Source organism: Pipistrellus hanaki (assembly GCF_964339955.1).
Source record: "Pipistrellus hanaki genome assembly, chromosome: 14".
Taxonomy (NCBI): domain Eukaryota; kingdom Metazoa; phylum Chordata; class Mammalia; order Chiroptera; family Vespertilionidae; genus Pipistrellus; species Pipistrellus hanaki.
In genome coordinates, this window is record NC_140516.1 from 46,643,138 (window position 1) to 46,663,663 (window position 20,526).

Below are 20,526 nucleotides of genomic sequence, written 5' to 3' on the forward strand. Positions count from 1 at the left end.
TGCTGCAGGTTGGTTTCTATTCCTAACCACTCTCCTGAAACAGCCATTCCGAAGGTTTGCAGGTAATACTCTCTTGTTAAATTCAATTCAATTACTTCCTTCTTCTCGTTTCTTCTTCTTGACTTTGCTCCAGTTCTGACCACTCCCTACTCTTTGAACAACCTTCCTGTTTCCATTACAAGACAGTAGGCTGTTTTGTCCCTCTTGATTGTGGCCTTCTCTAGTTCCTCAACTGCCTTTCTATTTCCTGCGGCAATTTCCCAAGACACATCCCTGCCCTCAGCTCTTTCTCCATACTTCCGCAGAGTACCCATCCAGTCCCAGGGGTTTGGCTATCATGTTGATTTCAAATTAAAACATCTCTTAGTAGCTTCCCTTCAGAAAGGGGCAAATGCTGCTATTCTGCCTTCCCATCAATAGAATCCAGGGCATCCCTAGATTGAAACAACTGATATAGTGACCGTAGCTTCTGTGTTTTCCCCACTGGGAAGCAGCTTCTGGGCGGCATCTAGCTCAGAATTTGCCCCTTATTAATGGTGCAAGTAATATTTGTTGAATTAATAAAGGAAACATAATACATAAACCTTCTGTTCTATTTAGGGTGGTCTTCCCAAATACCAATAGTTTTTCCCTTTTTTCTTATTGTTCCTCCACTTGTAATATTTTCCCCTTCATCTATGCTTCACATACTGCTTCTTATATATCATTTGTTTTTGTATAAGTCTATCACTCAATTAAGTATTTACTTATATACTTTTAATTGATGTCAATAATAATTTGAATTGTATTAAAATTCAGTATCACTTTTAAAATATAAATATTTGGAGACTTTTTCTAATATATATACTCTTTAAATGTTAGAATATTATATCAACAAGAGGACACAGAGAGAAATTTGATCTGGTTTCCCTCCCCCCAATTTCTATATGATCAGTAACTAAAACAGAGTTTGACACACAGGAGATACTCACTTCATTCACTCAAAAAATAGCAATTGAGAGATTTCTATATGCCAAATAAGTATTTACTAAATAAATAAATAAAAGTGAGAATCAGATTAAATGTATGTTTGTTAAGGTATTAACTATGTTTCACTCGCTGATTCATTCATTCAGTATTCATTGAGCACCTACCATGTACCAGGAACTGTACTATGCTCTGGGGAAACAGTGGTGTTTAAAAAAAAAAAAAAAAAAGACAAAATCTCTCTTCTCACAAGCTGATATTCTAGATGAAGGTACATAATAAATAAATACTACACAAGTGAAAATGTTGTATTAGATGGTGACAAGTACTAATGAGTAAAAATAAAGACAGGAGAAAGTCTGGGGGCAGGTGTTGAAAATTCCGAGAGGGTAGCCAGGGGAACTTTCACTGGGAATGGTGGGTCAGACTTGAGAGCAGTCACAGGATTTGCTAAGGGGCTCAATATGGAGACTGAGAACTCAAGGCTAACTCTAAGGCTCGCAATCACCAAATATGCAGGCCCAAGCTATCCTACAGGAGTCACTAAATTAAACTTTATGCCTCATTAACTATTACTGCATTTGCTCTTAAAACTGATTCTAATGATTTTTCCACTGCATCCCAGTACTCACCTTGTGCGAATCCATTTCCACTTTTAATTTGTTTTGTGCCCATTTTACTTTAATGATGTGAGAGTTGATATCTTCCTTTAGTTTTTCTATTTCTCTGATGAGTCTAGTAGCTTCACCTTCCTAAAATAATATCACTAGGTCATATTTTTTCATTTTACAATCAACCAATTATTTGTGTATGTTTATCCCACCTCAAAATAATCAATACAATAACACAATAATTCAGAAGATGGCACATTATTATGGCCTATAAACCATAAAACTGATTTAAAGTGCAAATCATAAGAGAGCAGTAAAATCCTAAATCCTGTTACAGACATAATTAACATATAATTTAACCAACTAGATATGTTGCAAGTACAATCATACCTTTATTCTTCTCAACCACTTGGCTTTAAGGTAAAATAAGAATTAAATTGGTTTTGCCAGGATTTTTGAGACAATGACAACTTTCCTGAACTAAAAGTTAACTAATAAAAAAATAACATTAGCCCTAACCGGTTTGGCTCAGTGGGTAGAGCGTCAAGCCTGCAAACTCAAGGGTCCCAGGTTCGATTCTAGTCAAGGGCATATACCTTGGTTGCAGGCACATGTGCAGGAGGCAGCTGATGGATGTTTCTCTCTCATCAATGTTTCTAACTCTCTATCCCTCTCCCTTCTGCTCTTTAAAAAAATCAATAAAAAATATATTTTAAAATAAATAAATAACATTAGCCTGGCCAGCATGGCTCTGTGGTTGAGCATCAACCTACGAACCAGAAAATCACAGTTCGATTCCTGGTCAGGGGACATGCCTAGGTTGCGGGCTCGATCTCCAGTGTGGGCATGCAGAAAGCAGAGATGAACTCTCTCATCACTAATGTTCCTCTCTCTCTTTCCCTCTCCCTTCTTCTCTAAGATCAATAAAAATATATTATAAAAAATAATAACATTCATCATCAAGAAGATCAAGAAATGATAATCCACTGGAAATGAGATCATGTAATGAGGCTGCTAGTTAACACAAGGACTCTGAATAGCTAAGTAATTAAATCTCCTAGACAGCATCTAAGAGCAATGTTTGTTTATTTTGTTAATCCTCACCCAAGGACATTTTTCCATTGATTCTGAGAGACAGTGGAAGGGATGAGTAGAAACTGAGAGAAATATTGATTGATTGCCCCCCAACTGGGGCTCAGGATCCTGCGACTGAGGTATGTGCCCTTGACTAGAGTCCAATCCGCGACCCTCAGTCTATGAGCCAATGCTCTAACCACCAAGCAAAAAACATGTTCTGGCTAGGACTAAAAACATGTTTTTTACCCCCAAAATGCAAATTCTATTTTATAATAAATAAGTGTTACATTAGGATTCTGGTCAAATGACACTTATTAAACCATCAACACTTTGACACTACTATGTATATATATCTTGCCAAAATCTTCCTTTGAGGCACAAACTAATTTCTTCAACATATAGTTTTAATGAAAAAGTTTAAAAGATCTTTCAAAAAAATTTTATCTAATAAAAAACCTATGTCAATTTCTCATCTTTTCCCAGTAACATTTTCTGCACACAGGGAACAACTGGAATTACTAAAGCATTCACATACTTATAAGGTAAACTAAACAACTTGATGTTTAATAGTGGTTTAACCGTGGTAAGTTATGATTATTTAAGAAAAAGCAAACAGAATACATTTCAAATAAGGTACAATAGTGCAAGTTATACCTTTGTCTCATACAGCTGTTGCAAACGTCCTTTCTCTTGAGAAAGCAGCTTAATTTTGTTAGTGTTTTTCTCAGTTTCTTTATTTGCATCTCTAAGTTTTCTCTCAAGTACCTCTTTTTCCTTTCGGAGGTCTAAAGATTCTTTCTCACCTCTTACATACTTCATTATCATTGCTTCTTTTTCCTGGCGAGCCTCTTCACATTTCTTATTGGCCTTTGGAAAAAAAAAAAAAAAGTATCTAACATTAAATTTTTAAAATAAAACTAATTTTTAAATATTATTTCTCTATAATATTACCAATGTATTTTTTTTTGTTTTGGAACAACATTCCCAGGATCTGTGAAATTTTAAAAAGGAAAGGAAAATTTCAAAACTACAGATAAACAATAAACAAACTAATGTCACTAATATTTATTTTACCCTTTCCTATTCCTTTTACTTTGGCTGATGTGGCTGCTGTTTTCTGTTTACTCCTCTGGGTCCCCTTTCCCACTCTTTCCCATCCACCCTGTGCTTCAGCAAGATGACCTGACACTACAGCAACAAGTCTCCTTGCCTCAAATCCTAGTTGGTTCAGCCAACAGGAGTCACTAGACAGAAGATCTGGAGGGTAGGCAGAGAGGGAGATCTGGCTCCTCCAGAATCACCTCAGGTTGGTCAAAGGAGACTGCTCCGGTCAGGTGCTCTCTCTATACCACCACTGTCTCTCTGAGTTGCATAATCTGTGCCCTCTCCTATTCCTTTAGCCCAGGGGTGGGAATGTCCAGCTCTCAAGCCATATAAGGCCTGCAAAATCATTTGGTCTGGCCCTGCCGAGGCATGAGGGGCGAGTTAATTAAATGTTTGATCAAATTTAGCAGGCTAATTTTTCAGTTGATAATTTTGTATGGCCTATGAATGATGTTATAAATATCCAAATGGCTCTTGGCCGAAAAAAGGTTGCCCAGCCCTGCTTTAGCCCAAAGAGCAATAATGGCTCCACCAGCAGCCCCAGAATCCTTCATTTTCCCTCGTTGGGCAACCTCAGTCCTGCCCATACCTTTGCAAAAGTCCCTTTATTAAATTCTCCTCAAATCACTGATCTCTGCCAGGATGCTTACTGCATGGCTAACAATTCTCTAAAAGCTATAAACTTAGCTCCCTCGCCAAAAAAATAAAAGTAACAATATATTAATTAATGATCATCTGATTTCCTATATGTGAAAACTTTCTAAAGTATTTCACATTTAATAAATACCCAAATGAATTGTTACATCTATATACTCATTTCAAATCCCCTATTATTGTAAGCTTTTACTCCAAATTCTAAAATTTTATACAAAAACTACAGATAGCCCTTCACTTAAGTAATTCATAGTTTGCAAATATGACGAAACCTATATTTACCTAAACTTTAGAGGTTTTCAATGGCAGAGAGTGGTAAGCACCCACTGATACTATAACTAAGTTGATGATGCTATAGTGTCAGGATATTGTAAGAAAAGCTCCTATGCTCTCATGAAAATATGTTTCCTGAAGTTCTGGTACAGCAGATAATCACATCTAATAAATACTCAAAGTATTATACAGACACATTTCCGGACCCACTCTAAATAATGGCAGCACTACTTCACAGAGCTGTTGGGAGCATTATGTCAGTCCATTTATGGGCACAGATAAAGGAAGAGGAGGTAGTAAAAGTCTTTGGATTTGACAAGTTTAAGATGTTTACCACTGACTTCAATGAAGACAAAGCATGAACAAACAAGATAATCAACAGGATTCAACAGGCAACTAAAATTATTAGGTGTATAAAACAGGGGAGAAAAGTTATAAAAAAAAAAGATATACAGTAAGGTCTCCATCAAGTAGGGAAAAAAGTGTATGAATATGTGTAACTTCTACATGCATACATAGTAAGATATATAAAAAGTATCAATTATTAGCTGTGGATCAAGGACTGGGATATAAAGGGATTGGAGCAGGAAGGGAGAAGTACAAATGAAGATGGATTTTCATTTTTCATTCCACACTTTTCTTAATTTATTAAATTATTTGTTGTAAGTAGCACATTATCTTTATAATGCTTCAACATTTTTAAAAAGTTAATTTTTATAGGGATAAAATTATCCATTCCTAAAATAACATTAATGTCTAAAATCAGCTAACCGGATTAGCTTACTTTCAAAAACAAGAGAGAATCACCAGAAAGTTAATAATGATAATGACTTGAAAAATACCTGTTCCATCCGATGGGCCATCTCTTTGTGTAACTGCTGAACTGCATTTTTAGTTGCATTATCTTGAGCTATTAGTTTATCTTTGGAAGCTTTCACTTCTTTATTAAGTTCCTCTATTTTTGATTCTAACTGTAAAGAAAATTAATTCCATATTATGTTTATAGCTGTATCAAAACAGACCATCACTATCTCAAATAAACATAAACAATATAAATAAACCCAAGGAAAGCAACAAATATATTTTAAAGAGTAAATGTTAGCAATGTTTCTGTATCTCATTAGAATTAAGTTAGTGTAAATCTGGAACAGATTCTGATAAGATAGATGATAAGCTCTAGAGCAAACATGTCAAACTAGCAGCCTACAACAAATATTTTGCAGCTCAGCCAATAGAACCATTTTTGTGACTTAATTTTTATAATATCCTATTATACATAATCTATAATAATAAAAGCATAATATGCTAATTAGACCAGATAGCCAGATGTCCTTCCGGACAAAGCCCCTTGCACAAATTTCATGCATCTGGTCTCTAGTTATTAATAACGAACAACTATGTTCACTAATGACTGATGACTATAATCGTGTTGCATTCATTTCCTTTATGTGCCTCACGTGCAGGTGCACCATTTCTCTCTACTAATACCAGCAGCAAATATTTTAGCAGCCACTTGTCACATCATTAGTCTTGGACTGACTTGTATTATGTGTGCAATGGGAAGTATTTCGTTTTCTAAGAATAACAAAAATAGGTTTATTTGTGTTACACTTATAATTTGTGCAGTTAATTCAGTAAGTTAATGTTAAAAATATATATATTAATTTTCATTAAAATGTTCTATTATGTTAACAGTTTCTCATTTATTGCAGCCCTTTATGCTCTATCAAAACAAATCTATGTTTCTATGAAAATTGAAGCTTGTTTTTTTGCAACCCACATAAACTTAAACCTTGTTCATTTGGCAAAGCCTTTAGGTTTAACATGCTTGCTCTAGAGTAATTACTATGGAAATAACTAAAAAATATAGTGAAAATATCATAAAGGAAATTTAAATATTACATGCAAAAGAAAGTAGTAATAGATAAACAGGTGAACAAAAAGACATGAGACATAAAAAATTAAAACTGGAAGATGTATACAACTTTTAATAATAATATTAAAATAATAATAATAATAATAATAATAATAATATTAAGTGACAAAAAATTAAATAATAATACCAAAAGGCAGAAACTGTCAGATCGGAATAAAGAAACAAGATCACAAGTATGTTGTCTATAAGAGATGCTTCAGATTCGAAGATATAAATTCAAACTAAAAGGATGAAAAAAGTTGCTATTTGCATATGTCATGCAAACAGCAACTATAAGAAAGTAAAAGTGCTACACTAAATATCAGACAGGCTGGCCAGGGGGAGGGGTCGTGAGCAGCTGGCAGGCCAGCCTCACCCCCAATCGAGGTGGGGTGCAATTAGGGGTGAGGTTGGTCTGAGGATGGGCCGTGGGCAATGGGCTAGTCGGCCCTACCCCCTAGTCAAACTTCTGATCAAACTCCCGGTCAAAGGGACAATTTGCATATTAGCCTTTTATTATATAGGATCATCTATTATCTACTGTTATTTTCATTATATAACTTTCTGTGAAAGATGACACAAAAGATTCTTAAGGCTAGAATGCTTCTAATCCTGTCCACAGAAGAAAAAGCAGCTCAAAAAAATAAAGAGCAGCTCAATTTTGCTACCAGTCTAAATATTCACTTTACTGATCCATGAAGAAAGGAAGGAAGGAAGGGAGGGAGGGAAGGAGGTAGGGAAGGAGAGGGGAGGGGAGGAGAGAGAAGTGAGGAGAAAGGAAGGAGGGAAGGGAGAGGGGTGAGGGAAGGAGAGAGGTGGGAAGGGAAGGGGAGGAAGGAAAAGAGAGGTGAGGAAAGGTAAGGTTGGAGAAGCCAGCCAGCCAGATAAAATCTGAAGTAGGAGAGCCAAAGTTCACAGTATAGTTAATATTAAACCATAAGCTTAAAAATATTCTAATGCCATATATAAATTTTTATATATTGTTTTTCCTTTAATTGATAAAAAGTCTATCTGCCAAATCAAGTCACCTTCTCAGATTTCTACCATATATAGAATACAATCACAAATATATAGAATATAATCACATATATCATATAAAAATATTGATTCCCACTTTATAAAAGAGAATGCTTTACACACCAAGCAACCCTCTAACTTAAAAGACAAAACTTTTATTTATAAACAAATTTCCAGAAATGCACTTATCTATATTTATAGATAAAAGCCTAAGAGACCATCACAACCAAATGGACAACCAAACAGATTGCATGGAGCAACCAGGTCGGCAGAGGGGACAGTGAAGGGTGACCAGGCCAGCAAGGAGGGTAGTTAGGGGTGACCAGGCCAGCAGGAGTGGGAGTTAGGGGCAATCAGGCAGGCAGGCAGGTGAGCAGTTAGGAGCCAGTGGACCCAGATTGTGAGAGGGATATCCTTCAGGATTGGGCCTAAACCGGCAGTCGGGCATCCCTTAAGGGGACCTGGATTGGAGCGGGTGCAGACTGGATTGAGGGGACCCCCACTTCCTTGTGCACTAATTTCATGCACCAGACCTCTAGTTTATTTTATAAATTGAAATGTAGTCTTTAAAGATTTGTCTTCTTACCTGCTTAATTATATTCATATGCTGCTTCTCTGTTTCTGTTCTTTTTTTTAGTTCATCTCTTAAACTGTCTTTTTCTGAACATATATCTAAAATGAGCTCCTGATGCTTCTTATTTTCTTTAATTAACCTAAGTATAAAAAGGACAGTGTAAGTAAAACATAATTTAAAAAGGAGAGATGGATTATAATCTGTATGTAGATTAGGGTTAGATACTTATGACAAATAAATCGATATTCCTAAGAAATCCTTTTGTAAGACACATTACACTTTGGGGAAAAAATTCTCTGGCCAATCAGGCTATTAACATTTTTCTAGAAATTTGATATTCCAAATCAAGTGAATATACTCAGAAAAAAACAGCACACTCTAAAGTTTATGTCTTTGGGCATCACAATTATGAAATTCATCCCTTCAGATGAGCAATCCTCAAAGAGGAGTAATTTTGCCCCTCCATGATTTGTCTGGAGACATTTTGGTCACCACCACAGGGATTGCAATTGCTACTGGCTTCTTGTGAGTGGAGGCCTGGGATACTAAACATTTTTTACAAAGAATGACCTACCCCCAAATATCAATGGGGCTGAGGTTGAGAAATCTTGCTTTAGATTTTAAAAATACTTTAATGATATTTTAATAGTTATAGAAAAATAGTCAATGTAAAATAACAAAAGCTTAAGCAGACGTTCAATTTTGAATCCCCTAAAAAGTATAAATAAAACCTTAAAAATTGTCGAAACTGGTTTGGCTCAGCGGTAGAGCGTCAGTCTGCGGACTGAAAGGTCCCAGGTTTGATTCCGGCCAAGGGCATGTACGTTGGTTGCAGGCACATCCCCAGTAGTGGGTGTGCAAGAGGCAGCTGGTCGATGTTTCTCTCTCATCGACGTTTCTAGCTCTCTATCTCTCTCCCTTCCTCGCTGTAAAAAATCAATAAAATATATATATATTTTTAAAAACCTTAAAAATTACCTGCAATAAGGTCAGATATCTAAGAAGGTTAACAGCTAATATTTTAGGATTATTAATAGCAATAGCTATTAATTAAAATTTATTGCACAATTACTACTTACTAAGTTTAGCTTTAATTGCATTTCATTTAACTTAAGCTTATGAAATTAGTTTATGAAATAATAATTATCTTTTTAATGAATTTTTTAAAAACTGAAGCCTAGAATATGTTCCAGTTCATTAGGCTAGTAAAGTGGTTGAACTGAGATATGAACCCAGCTGTAATTCTTTAGCCCAGGTCTTTACATCTACTTTGAAGATCTCTTGTTTCACTCAACAAATGCTTATTGGGGCACCTACTATGTACCTATATTATTCTGCATGTTAGAAGTCAATTAGCAAACCATCCCTGCCCACAGGGAGCTTATATTCTAAGGGAGAATATTAAAATAATCATTAGATGTATAATAAAATCCCTGGTAGTGATTAAGTCCTATTAATAAAACTAAAGGAAGGAAGGCTCTAGGCCAGACAGTATCTGTGATTTTTAGATAAGGTGGTCAGGCGAGGCTTTTCTAAGGACCACAGGACTACAGTGAGGAAGTAAATCATGCAAATATTTGGAAAAGAGAAAAATGTAATATTCATGAAAATTTAAGCCAAAGGAATTGAAAGGAAGTTTTGGAACTAACCTGAATCATGAAGCATTTAATTGAGTTAAAAACACTGTGTAACAAAAGATTAATCTAGATTTAAAATGACAATATCTGACATTTTTATAATGCCTATTATCACAAAACAATCTCATCAGGTAAGTATCACCCCCCCTCATACAGAAGAACATTATGCTTTACATTCTTTCAAACCTGAAAAATTTTAGTTGTCTTTATAAATATTTCTAGATCTTTAATATACTTATATCTTTAGACTTACATATTAAGATATGTAAAACAGAAATTTTAAATCCTATTCAAAATATTGACTTTATACATATCTGTTTATATATGCTTATATCTGACAGATATATAGTACTAGAGGCACGGTGCACAAATTCGTGCACCAGTAGAGTCCTTCAGTCTGGCCGGTAGGTTCGGGCCAAAACCAGCTCTCCGACATTCCCCAAGGGGTCCCAGATTGCAAGAAGGTGCACCATCGCCGCCATGGAGGGACACGGGAAGTTGGCCAGCAGGGGAGGGACCATGGGAAGGCTCCAGGGTGTGTCCCACTCGTCTCGCTCAGTCCCGATCAGTCAGACCCCAGCAGCAAGCTAACCTACCGGTCAGAGCGTCTGCCCCTGATGGTCAGTGCCATATCACAGTGAGCGGCTGAGCGGCATTAGCATATTACACTTTGATTGGTTGAACTGCTGACCAGATGACCGGACTCTTAGCATATTAGGCTTTTATTATACAGGATAGAGGTAGGCAAAAGTAGGTTTATAGTTGTAAATAAGAGAAAGTCTATTTTTATATTAATTATTATGTTATTTATAACTATAAACCTAATTTTGCCCACCCCATATAAAAACACTGATACATACCTATTATTTCTAAAATAATACAAATAAAAATACCACATTCTTAAAAAATAGACAAATTAAATAACCATCAGCATTTGCTTAATTATTTAGTAAATAGATATTTGTGGATAACTACAATGTGTGTGGCTCTATTGTGGAATTAAAAGTGGCAAGATAATTTCCTTTAAAGAATGCCATCTTTAATTCCTGTGGAAAAAAATAACCTGAAAAAATTAAAAACTTACTTCTTTATGGTGTGTTCCTGCTGCAAATACTTATCTTGCACACATTTTTCAGACATAATTAATGCATGTTCTCCCCTATTCATTCCATTTGGTACTCGGTGTTCTGAAAAATCCGTAGATAAGAGCTCAGATTCTATTTCTTCTAACAAATCCTCTGGTGTTGAAACATTCTTTATCTTTGAAATAAGTTTCTTGGTGCAGTCTGTATCATAGGGACTTCCTGAGTAAGTCTTTTGACTGGCTGCTTCTGTAAATGTGGAGGACCTTAATTCTGCCAATATTTGACTTACTGTCTGTTCAGTTTCATTTGTTTTCGAAACTTGCTTTGTAAAATCTTCACCAGGAAAATTAGCTATTTGTTCAGAATTTTCTGGGCATAGGTCTGTTCTAGAATCTTCACTTCCACCATGATCTGGCATACAGTTCTCCTGTGCTTCAATCTGATTACTGTTTTCATCAGGCTGACACGAAGTTTTACCAAAGTTTAATGACAACAGTTGGGATTCATTTTCTATGCTGCTGCTTTCATCGCCAGAAAGCGAGTTGCTGGAGTCTTCCTTTAGTTCAGGTGTTTTCCCAGCATTTTCACCGGAGGAAATGGAGGCTGTGTGCTCTGTCTCTGACATGCTGACTGGCACCAACTCGCTCTGCATTTCTTCAAATCTGTTCCTGATCTTCGTTTCACATCTAAGAAAGTCAAAACATAAAAAAAAACCAAAGCTTTTAAAAACCAAGACGCCCTATATACACAGAGTGGCCAGATTATTATGATCTCTGAACACTGAACGCATAATAACCTGGCCACTCAGAGAGAGAGAGAGAGAGAGAGAGAGAGAGAGAGAGAGAGAGAGAGAGAGAGAGTGTGTGTGTGTGTATGTGGAGATATATATATATATTAAAGGCCCGGTGCATAAATTCATGCATGGTTGGGGTCTGTCCAGTCTGGCCAGGGGGAGGGGACATGGGTGGTTGGCCGGCCTGTCTGCTGGTCCAACTCCTGGTTGAGGAGACAATTTGCATGTTAGCCTTTTATTATATAGGATATACACTAAGTGGCCAGATTATTATGTGTTCAAAGATCATAATAATCTGGCCACTCAGTGTATTTGCACATATTCCATGATGTAGAATAAGTAAGACCACAAATTTTACCACTAAAAACTCTTAAAAGCCATTCCTTGAGAGAAAGAGAGAAAAGCAGACTAGGACAGCCAATCCACATGTGCCACAACCAACAGGACAGTGGTTTCATGCTCTTTCCTCCTCCAATTCAGTCATACACCACCACTTCAGGTGCAGTTTGGCACTTCTCAGTCACCCCCATAAGATGCTGGATATGGAATAAGACCAGTAACTGGGAGATTAGTGACAAAGATGGTTTAAAATTCCTTCAGCTCCACAAGAGAAAAATGAGTACCTCAATAATCTATAGGAAAATAAGATAGCAATGACAACATCAGAAGAGAAATTACAAACCAAGATAATAAAACAAGACACGTGAACAATGACAAAAACTTACTAGGAAGGAAAACTAAACAATAACAAAACAGTTACTATAGCCCAAACACCTAGAGCTGAGTTGAAGAAATTATGGTAAGGATCCCTGGCAGAGATTCATTTTTTATCCAGGCTGGGATCCAGGAAGTACCATGGTGAATTCCAAACATGTTCATCAAGAATAAACCAGACTCGGCTCTCCCTCCTGAGAGCTGGCAACGCCTTTCCTTCCTCCTCCTCTTACTCAACAGGTGTACATCTCCCACACTCTAGGGGCACCACGAGACTTGCAACCAGGAGAGTAAAGGGCAGAGACAGCTCATCCCAGGCTCACCCCGGAGCCTGCCTGTCTCCAAGGCCCCCTTTCCTCTGACTTCCAGTGAGGGGGTAAGAAATAAGCCGAGGCAGAGTACTTTGGCTCACTTCTTCCACTTGCAGGAAAAAGTTTATATTTATTTCTCAGGGAGCCAAAGCAGCCCCACCCATATTGTTTCTCCTATCCTAAGCCCTTCCCTGTTTCACTTTCCCCAGCTTTAATAAGAAGAAAAAAAAAAGAAAGAGAAGAAACAATATTCAGTGTAACTCGAGTGGAGGCACTGCCTAGGTCATAAAAGCAATATTTACAAAACTAACTCAATATTGTTAGAATCCATTTTTTTTGTTATTTATGAGGGTTACTACTCTAGCTATTTCTGGAAAATAATTCAATTTCAATCTTGATGATTGTGTCAGATATCAACAAAGCATATACATGGTAGATGAATTACTGGAGTCATATAAGTTGGGTAAAATGTGGGCAAGTCATAGTTCTGACAGCAACTAGGAAAGAAATAATTCCAGATGGAAGGTGAACTTATAAAACAGAAAAATTAAATTATTGAGTAACAGAAAGGTTCATGTTCATTTTGGTCTATGATGGAGGTGGTGGTCAGAGGATGGTGAAAAAGGGTAAGAGAAGATAGTTAGGTACAATGCTCATCAGAATGATACACAGGAGTGAATTTTGTTAAGAACAATAAATCATGATTGACTTGGACATACTTGATTAATCTATAGAGCTTTAGTATAGAGTAGGTTCTCAAGTATTTGTTGAATTAAAACACAGAAGTGACATTTGAGGAGCATTATTCTAGGAATGCAGAAAACAGGAAGAATAATTCTAAGAAAGCAAAAGAAGACCAGCTGGTTTGTCAAATACCCTGCCTTTCAATATAGACTGTCCTTTGAGTACAGACAATATAAACTAATATTGACATTCGTTTTAATATTCTGAATTATAACATATTTCCAAACAGTCAAATAGAAATTATATATGTTATAATTTGCTGCATATATGTTATAACTAAGACATAGCCTACACTAGTATTAAAGCTTTGTTTACTAGTAGATAATACAAATAAGCACAGTAAGTTGATAATTAACACCTCACAAGTATGCTATGTTCTGAAATCTAGGACAAAGTAAAATCATTCTCAAACAGGGCATTACTGTCCCCAAAGTAACTCACTTTAACTTGTGAATGTGTTGCTGCTGAATTTAAACTTTTAATTTAGAAATCTAAAAGCTAAGGAAGGAAGTGGTTCTAAGCAACGTAACTAGTCCATGTTGTATCAACTGAAGTAGAACTCAGAGCTAACCAAAATGTAATGGACAGCAGATGAAGAATCTATTTAAAAGAGAATAAGTCTATAAAAACATTGCAACTCTCCAGAACAGAGAGAGCAAGTGAGAAGAAACTCAATCATTTCAGCACTTCATGAATTTTTACTGTCATGCTTTGTCAAAAAAAAAAAAAAAAAAGAAAAGAAAAAGAAAGAAAAAGAAAGAAAGAAAGAAGCACTAAACAAATATTGGCTTGGCTCTTATCCCCTCTTCCAGCTTTCATATTCTCCAGGGTTTCAGTCCTCAACTTTATTTTCCCTCCCACAGTTTACCTAATTCCATGCCTTGAGCTAACAACTCATAGTTATTAAGTTGTTCTTAAGTTACAGACAACAAGTTATCTAGACCTTCATTTTCACTCTATCTCTGTATCTATATTAAAATCTCCACCTGAATATAGGCAATTCCACTGAATGTTCCACCATAACCACATACTCAAATGGCTAAATCTAAAATCCAATAAATAGTTCCAATGATTGAGTATCCCTATTAATCTTTTTTGTCAATAGTATCATTTTTCTTAGTCATGACTCCTACATTTCCTTTGCCTTCTTACTCTTTTATCAATTTCATGTCTCCTACAATTAGACCCTCCTTTCTAGTGTCACTGTTTCCACATGCAAACCAATCCAAGCCTGACCACTTCATATAAGAAACACTTGAATTGTTGGTTTCTCAATCTCACTCCATTCGTCCCTCCTGTTTTCCTTCCTGCAACTCTAAGTAGAGAAGCAAGGTTGATTAAAGGACAAGTGACTTGAGACAACACTAGGACAAGTGCCACTCAATCCAGAGAAGGGGTGGAAGTTTGTCATAGTTTGTCATGTTGGCTCTGCAAAAAAAACCCCAAAAAACCGGGGGGTGGGGGGAGGCAGAAAGGCCCTATGAATTGGGTCCTCAATGGCAGAAGCTACAACATCGCCCCTAAAATACCCACACACATCACCTCCATAGAGCCCACCATCAAATGCAACCAGATGAATTAGAGTAAGGTCAGGGCTATCTCTTCCCTCTTTAGAGGTTTGGGTAATGAAAACTCTGCCCCCACTGACTGGTCTTCTCTCTACTCCAAAAGGGCTAGCTAGAGAAAGGAAAGGGAACATATTTTAGAGCCAGATTATACCTCCTCCTCAATTCAAGCTGCTGGAAACCTTTCTTCAGGAAGAAAATGTAACTTTTTAAAAATTATTGAAACCTGTCCTGATTTCTGGAATGAGTTTTCTTTAGTAACCACAAGTTGCAGAAAAGTTATGACGTCAAACCAAGATATTATTAAGGAATAGCACTTCAGAGGGAAGAGAAGGGAGATGGGGGCATTCTACGCAGTATGACTGGAGACTCATTGAGGAAAAAACACACAAAACCATTTCACGTTCATATTTCAGAGTTGTGATTCCTCCAGTAAACCAGTTGTACGACTTTTTCCATCTTATCTCCCAACACATTCCTAAAAGCCTAGTACTTCACTGTCCTCTGTTAGTCCCTGTCTAGTCTACTCACGATCCCACCAACTGCACACTAACTTTCCCTGGCTGTTCCCATCCAAGAATATCCTTTCCTTTCTTCTCTCCAGAGCCTAACTATATTTAAAGAACCGATTCTAACGCCACATCCTCCTCCAAATTTTCCCTCATCATAAGTAAAAAATTATCTCTCAGGAAAATGAAAACATACTGCATTTATACTCGTCAAGCAGAGTCACGGCCTTCCTTGTGATATTCCTGCACTTTCAAGGAGGAGGAACTGAATCACTCACTCTGAAATGAATCAAACTTAAGTCTCAAACAACAGTAATAATCAGTAGATAAATAAATCTAACCAGTGTACCGTCTACTGCATTTACACTCATTCTTACAAATGCTATTCCATGGTTCTCGATGAAAGTGGCACCCCCTGGGTTTACACAATGACCTGAGGAAATGAACAGCATTTAGTTCCATCCTGGATGGGAACCAGGTTGTAAGGAAACCCATGATGTGCAAGACAGCACAGAACCACCAAAATCTGTCTCATTCTGCTGGATGTTCATCTAGGTAAACAAACAAAAGCCCCCGATTTTATACTTTTCTCAGCTTAGACTGTTTTGCTATTATCCTCCTGTAAGTTACAGACTGCTTAGTTTAACCTCAAAAGACAAGTACTTTCTATAGCGTTGCTCAGTAATATGCCATGATCTTTGAAAAAGTCATCATATAACATGGTATCTGATAACCACTTAGCTTTCAAACTTGGTTTCCTGATGCTTAAATGGAGGCAAAAGGAAAAGGAGGTGTTCACGAAGATCCATGTGTATATACAGTATGTAACAGCGCTATCACCAAGGATTAAATAATTATACAAGCATGGGGAGGGGAGTGGGACCACGGGGAGTTTGATTATGTCCATGATTCACCAGGGGAAAACATCTGGGTCTTCTTGTGGGCCTCCCGTTGGCCATGCTGATGTGGACCAATTGGTTTGCTGCCCCAGTTTCTTCGGGAGTTGGGAGAGGAAGTATGGCCATCCAAGCTACTGAGGATGGAATAATGTAGAAGTAGATTAAGGGCGGGGGGAGATATAAAACTAGACACTTGTTTACAAGATTGGTTTAATAAGTGCTTGTATAAATTAAATTAACACTCATTTATTGATAGATACAGTGATTACAATTAAAGTTACAACATCTTTTGCTTTTTTGAAGTAAAAAGTAACACTTATCTGACTTTTAGCAACTATAGCTCCTTAGGGGAAAATACCGTAGTATTTAAAACTTAGCAGAGTCATAAAATCCTCTTAATTCAGCACTTTTCCCCCCCGGAGCTGTTTGTGTCTGACACAGTACTACAGGACCAATTCACACTTCTAAACTGTTCCAGTGAAGTGAGAACTGGTTTCGCTCTTACTGGAGCTCATCAGCTGTAGGCAACTGGTCAGGAAACATCTTTTATTTGCCTCAAGCCAACCATTACCCACCTTGGATTTTATTTCTTCATGAAAGAACCGCATTTGTACAAAATTATTCCCATGCAAGAGCCATAGAAAGGAAAACACTGTCTCTAACAGGTTTGTTTCACCAGTAAATCAGCAGTATAAACAACAACAAAATTAAGCTTATTCAATAAATTGCAAATACAAATGAATCCAATCCACAGATTTTGGTAAAAGGCCTCATACAAAAGTATCTTCAGAAATACATTCCAAACTAGAAGGTAATTCATTCACCAAATATGCACTGAGTGTGTATTATGTGCAGGGACTGTTCTATATTTTAGGAGCATAGCAATAAACAAAAATCTTTGGTGGAAATTACATCCTGATATAGTGGAGCAATATATAGAAATGCTATATTAAATTTTTTACTCTTTGTGTTTACAGTATTTTAATTTGAAGATCTATCAATACTATCTATCTGCATGAGTGGTTTGTTTGTTTTTTAACACATTGAGGATGGATTATGAAATATCCGCTAAATATTACAGTGTTTTACAAAGTATCATACTTTAAAAAGATATTAGCTTGTAAGAATCTGTAATAAATAACTTCAAAATGCAATGGGTATTTAATTTTAAAGCGTGCCTTTAACATTTATGTAAACATTTTTTGTACTCGTTCAATAGAAACTTATCTGGCCATTGGGTAAAGCTAGCAATAAAACTACTGGTCTACAATGTGTTAAATCGAACAGAAAAATCTAACTCAGTTCAGCATATTACTTACAACTATAAAATTTTAAATTACAAATTATATAATTTGACTCTTAAATTATACCAGCTGTATATTTTTCAAATAATGTCCATTAAGTAAGTAAAGCCTGTGAGAGGATTCTGTTCTTCAATATAATGATTTATCATCATTTTACGGTTAAGTACATTATAAAGGTTTTTACATAGTCCCCAAATAAACTCTGAAAGCAGCATAATCAAATAACTTATTTTTCTCACCAGTTCTAACAAGGTTCTGATATCACAATTAAAGTCAGAGGCAAAAAAAAAAAAAAAAAAAAAAAAAAAAAAAAAAATTATATTAAAAGACATCTATAGCCCATCATAATCAGATCTCAACCTCTAAGTAAATGATTTTTAATAGTATTCACTTTAAAATGTTAACACTTTCCTGGATAAAGTTTTTAAAAATAGAATAAAATAATAGGATTGAAAAGAACCTGTAGAAGAAACATAAAGACCTTGCTTCACATGACAATATTTGACACTGAAGTTCACAGAAGGCGAATTTATGGAAATCAAATTCTACTTTTAAAAAGAGCTGGTACTACAAAGAGTTCCAGATTAGTATGATCAAAAGGAAGAATTATTTTGTAAAGTAGTCACATTCTAATTAAGCTTTTGGGTAAAATTAACTTTAACATACTGGATTTCCTTTACATGAAATATAATCACTAGATTTTTAAAGTTGCCTTTAGTCCACCAGTTTCAAATGTATGTTATACTGAGGCCAAGGTCAATTATCCCTGTAAGGGTTTGTTAACCTTTGCACCCAACACTCAGGGCAGGTTGCAATTTTTGATTTGTGCATTATACCACAAATAGATGTTAAAAAGACAGCAGGATCCCTCACACCAAACCTGTAGTACCAAATCCTGCGAGAGAACAACTAGAGAAAGAAATTATGGTCCATCAAGATTCCAGGAAAAAAAGGGTAAGTGGCCATATCACATCATCAAGTTATATGTCATATTATCAGCTTGGTATCTTAGATTGATGCAACTTTATATACTTCTAATAATTTTTAAAGCAGAAAGTTATTAATATACAAATCTTATTTTAAAGCTATTTGTATAGAGCTCACAATCTGAATTTTAATAAGTCAAAGAAAACATTAAGTATTTTCCACTAATTATTTTCGCCAAAAATCTGAAAACTAAAAGGAGGGGAAAAATTAACTACAGCTCTTTTCACAAAGAAAGGCTAATAACCTGAAAAAAGAAAGAAAGAAAAAAATAAGTGTGCCTTACATTATGGAGTTCTGATTGTTTAAATTTTGAAACCACCTTTGGCCTGGGCTTGGTTAATTTCACATGATGTAGTTTACCAAAAACTCAAATTATTCATTAGCACTTTCTACATAATCCTCCCTATAGTAGACTATCAATCTATGTCTCTTGACGTCAGACAAATCTATTCACAATCCAATCAATACGTCCCTCTTCTGGGTTTGATTTCCACTTCATATCTATTGCTCTTTCACCCCAATATTTTTCCTTTTGTTTCTTCTTAGCCCAAATATTTAAAATCTCAGTAACTGAGATATGAAGTTCAAAGGGCAAATTTGAAATAATGATAAGATTAGAGGGTTATTTGTAAATTTCAATTATCTCTGTTCCCACTGTTGCCCTGAAACAAATATTAAATATAACATTCACAATATTAGAAACTGTCTTATTTATGAAAAATTTGAGAATTGATTTTTTTATTTAAAGCTAGAGATAAGAGATAAAAGGAAAATCTAAACTTTATTCAAATAAAAATAACAGAATTTAAGGATTCTTTTTTTGTTTTGTTAATCCTCACCTGAGGATATTTTTTCCATCCATTTTTACGGAGGGAGGGAGGCACATTGATTGGTTGCCTCCCAACCCAGCCCCACACCAACCTGGACCAGCAGGGGCTGGAACCTGCAACTCAGGTACACACCCTTGGCCTTGCCAGGAATCAAACCTATCACCCTTCAGTGTGCAGGCCAACACTCCAACCACTGAGAAACACAGGCCAGATTAAGGATTCTTTAACATGTAACAGTTCCATGAATTAGTGCAGATTCCTAGTCATTTCTTCAAAGGCAAAGATGATTTTTCTAAGTTGGTAAATAAGGCTGCTTTGTCCTGTCATTTCTCCCTAAAGAATGAGAATAGTGCTGCACTGTTCTACCTTCACTCCAGGATGTCAGGATGTAGCTGTAAGATGTCTTTAAGTGAAATATACTAAGCAATCATCATCAGCTGTGCTGTCATTGTATAGCATCAAAGAGCAACTCTTGAGTTTATGGGTAAAGGAATAAAAGGTTATAGGGTGGTCACTGTGTCATATCACCCCTTTTGCGTTAGCAACAAATAAGACTCCGAAGTACCCATGACACTGCTTAAAGAAATCTTCAAGTTCACATCAGGTATTCTGAATTAAGACATGGGCCTATACGTAAAATCAATCTAAACACAATCCATGCATCTCTGGGGAATAAAAGCAATATGAACACACGCAAGGCATGTCCAGATAAATTCCTCAGTAATCCTACAGGCTTGCCGGTTACAATGTAAAAAGGGGTTTTTGATTCTTTCAATTCTGCAAGATCAGTGAATTACTCCATACCATCATTGAGTTTTAAATAACATGAAAAGACCATAAAGGAAGGGGAGGAAAGTACCAGGCCGATCATCACTGTTTTCTGTTTGAGTGACGATGAATAAAGAATTGAAAAGTCGCTGTACGGAGAGTGCAAATTCGAGACACGAGCAGATCGTT

The 20,526-nt window shown here is 36.1% G+C and overlaps 1 protein-coding gene across 1 annotated transcript in view; it reads right to left on the bottom strand.

Moving 5' to 3' along the window:
* CCDC186 (coiled-coil domain containing 186) overlaps window positions 1-20,526 on the bottom strand; it is a 38,070-nt gene that overhangs the window by 15,801 nt on the left and 1,743 nt on the right. Inside the window, exons 2-6 of the mRNA XM_084903656.1 lie at window positions 10,913-11,599; window positions 8,204-8,330; window positions 5,528-5,656; window positions 3,309-3,521; window positions 1,599-1,718 (exon numbers count right to left, since the gene is read on the bottom strand). Coding sequence (XP_084759782.1) covers window positions 1,599-1,718; window positions 3,309-3,521; window positions 5,528-5,656; window positions 8,204-8,330; window positions 10,913-11,565 — 1,242 coding nt within the window. The 5' untranslated portion in view covers window positions 11,566-11,599. The remainder of the gene's footprint in view (window positions 1-1,598; window positions 1,719-3,308; window positions 3,522-5,527; window positions 5,657-8,203; window positions 8,331-10,912; window positions 11,600-20,526) is intronic.